The sequence below is a fragment of the Miscanthus floridulus genome, chromosome 1 (assembly GCF_019320115.1).
Source record: "Miscanthus floridulus cultivar M001 chromosome 1, ASM1932011v1, whole genome shotgun sequence".
Lineage (NCBI taxonomy): Eukaryota > Viridiplantae > Streptophyta > Magnoliopsida > Poales > Poaceae > Miscanthus > Miscanthus floridulus.
This window is the reverse complement of record NC_089580.1, coordinates 201,283,325-201,289,907: the sequence shown is the minus strand read 5'-3', so window position 1 is coordinate 201,289,907 and position 6,583 is coordinate 201,283,325. Positions and strand designations below refer to the sequence as shown.

Below are 6,583 nucleotides of genomic sequence, written 5' to 3'. Positions count from 1 at the left end.
GCTAACTTCAAGCGAACAGGGAGCCGGATCATCCTTCAATGCGGCATGCATGCTCCACCCTGGTTCAGTTGGTTGGTTCTGGTTCACCCTGAACTGACTGCTGCTCCTCGACCGGTGCCTACTACTGATTGAACTACTACATTCCACATAGTACATGTATGCACATGAGTGGTCACGACCCGATGCGTTGGCACTTTGGCAGACGAAAAACGACCTCGCATCCACTCCGACCGTCTACTTAAACCGACTCGAGGCCGAGCGACCCCAACGCGGCAGGCAAGGCCCCAGGGTCCATAGCTGCCCGAGCACCCCCACCCCCCACCCCCCACTCGCCACTCCACTCTCCCTCCTCATTTAAACGCGCGCCCACGTCCAGAGAGCCCTCACTGGCCTGCCGCGCGCGCCAGCACACAGCCCCCACATGCCGCCGGCCACTTCCTCCTCGCCTTGGCATCCATAGGCAGCAGCATATAAAGCACCAGCGTCCGTCCAGTCGTCGCTCGCCGACGCGCCATCCACGACGCCTGGACGGCCGTGCCCGTACCGATGGTGGCGAGAGGCGTGCAGGCGCCGCGGCGGCCGGTGACGCTGCGGGACTTCCTGGAGCTCAGATGCGACTCCAGCAGCGACGGCTTCCGCTCCTACCCGCGCCGCCTGCCCCTCGTTCCCGACGCCGACGCCGTGCTGCAGCAGCCGGCCCCGCGGGCCGAGTCCGCGGCCCAGCTCCTCCGGCGGAGCCCCTCGCGGTCGCCGTCCTCGATCTCGCTCTCGCTCTTCTCCTCCGTCCCCAGCTCCGGCCCCGGCGCGCTCGCCAGGATCTCCAGCCTCTCCAGGAGCTTCTCGCGCCGGATCAAGGAAGGCTTCTGGAGGCGCCGCGACGAGGGCGACGACGACGAGGCAGCCTACTTCGACGACCGGGACTCGTGCGGCTTCCCTTCGCCGCTCGTCAGCAGCTGCTCCTCGTCCGACTCAGGCGAGTCCGAGTACGCCGCCGAGTCCGAGGCGGACGTGACGACGACGACCGAGGAGACGACGCCGGTGTCCGAGCGCGACAAGGCTACCACCTCCACCTCCTCGTCGTCGTCGTCCTCAAGCTCGGCGGACCACGACCGCACGGACGCCGCCGCCGCAGCTGACGCGAAGAAGGTGAGTGCCTGCCCCTGCGTCTGCCTCTGCCTCTGCTGCTCTGCTCCGCCCAGTGTGTGTGCTGCGTCCTGGCGCGTTAATGCTGCTTCAATCATCCTGCTGGTGATCCATCGCTATGCGATGCCCCTATGCCCATGCACACCACATTGTGGGACAACTTCTATTTACCCATGGTAGCACTGGCACAGTACATATTTGCGTGCATCCTAGGTCAACCGGCCGTGCCGTCCTCGTTCGATTTTTTTTTACCTGTAGCGGTAATTCGGTTCGGTACTGGTGTCCGCTTCAACCGTTCGAAAAAAAATTGAGACTTGCCATGGTGACTTGCTTACACACACCTCTTGCAAATTTCTTCATGTGCAGCAAAATTGCCATCTTTTTTGTTGCGTATTCATGAGTATAGTAAATACAACCGGCGATCGGCGTAGGATCAGAGTTTTTACAAGTGGTGCGCGTGCAGTAGTGTCAGTGTATTGAAAATTACAAGTAATTTTTTTTTGAATGAATAACATTGAGGGCAGGGGAAAGGAAAGGATGGGTCTCTGTTCGTCGGTGACACCCCAAATATTCCCCACATCGATGTGATGGAAAATGATGCGATTGCGGATTGTACCCTGGGGAGCACGCGCGTGCCTCGTCGTCAGCTCAGGTGACCACTGTTCACTGGTCAGCCAGACAGGCAGCCATATGTTGACAGGCCGCAGCGTCGGCGTGCGTGAAACCGTTCACCTCGTTACCTCCCTGACATGTAGGCTATCCACGGTTAAATACCCCTTTTTATCTTCTCATCACCGGAGTATACTCATATAGGAGTACCCCAATCCAGTAGTTTAGATGCCAACTAATATTAGCATGCTAGAGTTATCACTTACTAAAATTTAAGTGACTAAAGTTTAGACGATTTTATCGTCTACTGTTCGGATATATCGATTATTGAAAAATGCTAACAACTAGTTTGGCTACAAATTAGTCCACGTATAGTATTTGAGTGACTTTAGAACTAAACTTACATGACTAAGGTTTATTACACTAATGTAACCTGGCTAATTTTGGCTAGTAGATAGGTAGCACATCTATTACAGTGTACTAGATGGCTTGTTTTGATCTGAACCTGCTAAAATTTTAGTTGCTAGCTACTGTATTAGCAACATGGATCAAATAGGACCCTAGGAGTAGAACACTAACTACTTTCATAAGTGTTGTAGGAACTTATGGCCGGTGAGTGTGACTGCCTGTGTGGTGTTAGCCTCAGGCCTTGTTTAGTTCCAAAAAGTTTTTCCAAAAAATGCTATAGTAGTCATCACATCGACATGTATGGAGCATTAAATGTAGACAAAAAAAAACTAATTGCACAGTTTAGTTGGAAATCGCGAGACGAACGTTTTGAGCCTAATTAGTACATGATTGAATATTAATTGTTAAATAAAAACGAAAGTGCTACCCAACTAAACAAGGCCTCGGTGAGTTAATAAATTTATAGTTTCCTGCAGTGGAGTAGCTACTCTATCACTTGCTGTCACGCTGCTCCAAAAGATTGTCCTGTTCACTTACTCATTAACGATCGTAAAACAGTATTTTTCTCTTACAGTTGTAAGGCATCAAGCACCTGCTAGGCTTGATGGCTCCACCGCTTAATTACTCCTCTTTACTCCTTAGGGTTTTAATGGCGCACTGCAGTAATTTCTTCGAGCTACGGGCAGTATCTGTATCTCCTCTCCAATTTAATAATTGTAATTAATGTCTGAATAAAACAAGGCATATCTACTGGCACAACCATTATATATAGAGAGAGAGAAACGGACTGCACAAGCACCGTGCGTGTCAGTATGCCGCCACTCACCAACTACCACCCTGATCCTGATTCCCGATTCCTGATCTGCTCTTCTGGAAACGCCGGGCCCCATTCTTTTATCGTGCAGGCTGCAACGAATGGTTTAATTTTCCCCCCGTGAGGCTTGCAATGTTTTTTTTCTCTCCACTTGAGGCTTTTTGTTTCATCTGTTCGAGAAAAACTGCATCCAAAAAGACAAGCAATTGGCCACTGCTCAATCATGTGTGCTGCACTTTCTGCACTCCACGAGCCGTACTTACCATCTTGGACGTGTCCTCTGCATGCTCACCTTCTGCTGCAACCAACAGTCTCTTGTGTGCTTGACTTGTTGTATTTGTAGCACTAGACGTGTACTTACTGCGTGCGCGCAGAGATCCATATGCGGTAGTGTGTTAACAGTTGCTAATGGTGGACGATGGCAGGTGCAGGCGGAAGCGGACGGCGACTCCGCGGTGGGGCGGAAGAAGCTGATGGGGGCCAGCATGGTGGTGGTGGAGGACAAGCAACAGCTCAGCCCCGTGTCGGTTCTGGATTTCCACTTCGACGACGACGACGGCGAGGAAGGGAGCGATGCCGGCACCTGTTCCTCCCCCGCTTTCCAGTTCCAGCGCTGCACGCCGCCGGGGGACCTCCAGAGTAAGCTGCTGCTTGCCATCCCTGCACACCCATCGATCCCAAATTCCATCTTCCTCATTTTTACCAGATTTATTTACTAAACTGTATGCATACATACCAGCAAGCACTTTCAGTTTGATTCGATGGTTGTTACAACTAGATGGCTAGACGAGTCTAGAGGATGGCTAGGCGTGCAAATTGTTTCTAGTCCTGCCCCGCTGATCTAGGACAGGATGGCCACCGAGTTCGAGTAAGGCCATGTTTTCACCCCCAATTCTAAATTTTGGCACTATTAAAAAAAAGATTTTCCATCACATCAAATTTGTGGTACATGTATGGAGTACTAAATGTTGACGAAATAAAAAACTAATTGCACAGTTTGGTTGTACTTTGCGAGACGAACGTTTTGAGCCTAATTAGTCAACGATTGGACAATTATTACCAAATATAAACGAAATGCTACAGTACACTACAGTAGTCTATAGGAATTCAGGCGGCGCCGATTCCTGCCAACTAAGGGCCTGTTTAGTTGCCAAAATTTTTTGCATAGTACCTATCACATCGAATATTGCGGCACATGTATGGAGTACTAAATGTAGAAAAAAAAAACTAATTACACAGTTAGGTAAAAAATCGTGAGACGAAACTTTTGAATCTAATTAGTCCATAATTAGACACTAATTATCAAATACAAACGAAAAGTGCTACAGTAGCCAAAATCCAAAAAATTTTGGATCTAAACGGGGCCTAAACATGGCCTAACACTTGCTGGGTCAGTGTGCCGTGGCCAAAGCCACCGAAGAAGAAGAATCGTGCACTGTCCGAACACCATTAATGCTACGCCGATTCTTGAACACTCCAACTCCGAGATCTTGTATAGATTGTAAGTTTTTTCGCTCTCTCTCCATTATATTAAATTTTTGAACACATGTATGGAGTATTAAATATAGATAAAAAATAACTAATTACACTGTTTGATTGTAAATTACGAGATGAATCTTTTGAGCCTAATTAGACCATGATTGGATAATAATTATTAAATATGAATAAAAATACTACAGTACCAAATACTAATTTCTAACCTCAATCTCAACGAGGCCCGATGCAGAAACCGTCCGGGAGCCTCCTCGATCAGGCAACCGGAGGAAAACAACGCTACTAGCTGCGCCGGTCTCTTTCTCTCTAGCTGTTGCACAAAAAGGAAGTAACTTTCAATCAATGCTATAACTATAATTGTCCTCGATCACACATTAACATAATCGCTGACCGTGTGATAAACGGCACGTGATGATGGCGACGATTGTCGTCGCAACGCATCACGATTCACTACGCACCTAGGTCAACTAGGTTAGTAATTGTGATGCATCGGCGTCCCTCGTCGTGTTAAACAAACTCCTCCCCGTATCAGCTACCCCTCGATGTTATTTTGGACAAGGTTTAGGTCAAACATTTTAGGAATATAAATTATGAATAACTTTTAAATTGTTGAGTTTGAAAATGTAAAAACCATATGAATAGATTTATCTTGAAATATACTTTAAAAAAATATACATATATCACTTTTCAATAAATATTTTTATAAATTCGTTATGATGGTTGAGGAGCACAGTATTGGTACTTTAATTTAATTATCTGGATGCATGTCATTTTTTTTAATGAGCGAGCTTGGATGTCATCATCGGACGTACTGCACGCAGGGACGAAGCAGCAGGTGCAGTTGCTGCACAAGATCGGACGGTACGACGGAGGCGGCGTCGCGCAGGGAATCGACCCCGTGGACCTCGACGTACGGTTCACGGCGGCCACCTCGGAGTCCGGGGACTCCGCCGACGCCAGCACGCGTCTCACAACTACCACCAGCGGCTCGAGCACGAACAGCAGCAGCAGCGCGGAGACGACGGCGACACGGCACGACGACGACGAGGTGGAACACCAGAGCGCCGACCACTCGTCCTTGCCCGATCACCACCAGGAGCAAGAAGAGCCCGACGACGAGTACCGCTTGCTCGCGCGGCTGCTGGAGCACGACGCGGCTGCGGCGGCGTGCCTGGACGATGAGGTCTCTCGCGTGCTCGTCCTCGACTTCTTCGCGGAGGGCGCCGACCGTCTCGTCCGTTCGGCGGCCGGCGGCAGGCCGCTGGACGACGACCGAAGCGAAGCGGCGGCGGAGGCACTGGTGGGCGCGGCCGCCGAGTGGCTGCGTGGCGCGGGGCCGCGGTGGGGCATCGGGGACGTGCTGCTCTCTGGGAAGGCGGCGCTGGACGACATGGAGCGGAGCCGGCGGTGGATGTGCGTGAGCGAGGAGGAGCGCGACGTCGGCGCGGACGTGGAGGGCGCCGTGGTCTACGCGCTGCTGGACGAGCTCGTCAGGGAGCTGGCCGTGCTCTGCCTTGGTGGCCGCGCGGTGATATGGTCGTCGATGCGTCGGAGCTAGGATGTGCTCGTTCGTTAACTGAGCGTTGACGTCACGTCACAAGGATTTCGCCGGCGAGGTCCCGGCCCAGTACTCGGAGGAGGCAGTCCAGAGAGCGTGTACATATCCGAGGTTCCGAGTTACTAGCTAGGTACTCAAATTTTGGAGGTTTTTAGGTGTGGCAAGCTCAAGGTTGATCTTTATTTTTCCACTATGATGAATTTGGTATATGCCAACGTGTTTTGATGATCGATTATCAGCGTTCGGGTTGACCTCCATCAATTGTTGATGTTCAATTGTTGTTGTTGGTAGTCAGATTTAACGTGGGTAGGAGTTAAACCAGTATCTTGAATCCGGTGGAGCTCATTCTATATCTACAATTTAAGTTTTTCTAATTCTCGAAGACATAGGCTGATCAGAGAGTCTAGGTGGAGCTCATTCTATATCTACAATTTAAGTTTTCTAATTCTCGAAAACACAGACGACAGTCTAGGGGAGCATCGACTATATATTACCAGAGTGCAAGAACGAGGATTTTCGATGTCTTCGTCATGGCCATTGGCCATTGCTCTCTCATG

General features: G+C 50.2%; 1 protein-coding gene across 1 annotated transcript; it reads left to right on the top strand.

Moving 5' to 3' along the window:
* The first annotated feature begins 348 nt into the window (after positions 1 to 348).
* LOC136509266 (lisH domain-containing protein C1711.05-like) lies at positions 349 to 6,360 on the top strand. Its single transcript, XM_066504083.1, has 3 exons — positions 349 to 1,146; positions 3,400 to 3,613; positions 5,290 to 6,360. Exons 1-3 carry the CDS (start codon positions 547 to 549, stop codon positions 6,024 to 6,026), a joined length of 1,551 nt encoding a protein of 516 aa, XP_066360180.1. The 5' UTR covers positions 349 to 546; the 3' UTR covers positions 6,027 to 6,360.
* The last annotated feature ends 223 nt before the right edge of the window (positions 6,361 to 6,583 follow it).

Coding starts and splice junctions, on each gene's coding strand:
- LOC136509266 (XM_066504083.1), top strand. CDS start 547: ATGGTGGCGAGAGGCGTGCAGGCGCCGCGGCGGCCGGTGACGCTGCGG. Junction 1,147..3,399: donor CCGCAGCTGACGCGAAGAAG/GTGAGTGCCTGC, acceptor GGACGATGGCAG/GTGCAGGCGGAAGCGGACGG. Junction 3,614..5,289: donor GCCGCCGGGGGACCTCCAGA/GTAAGCTGCTGC, acceptor TACTGCACGCAG/GGACGAAGCAGCAGGTGCAG.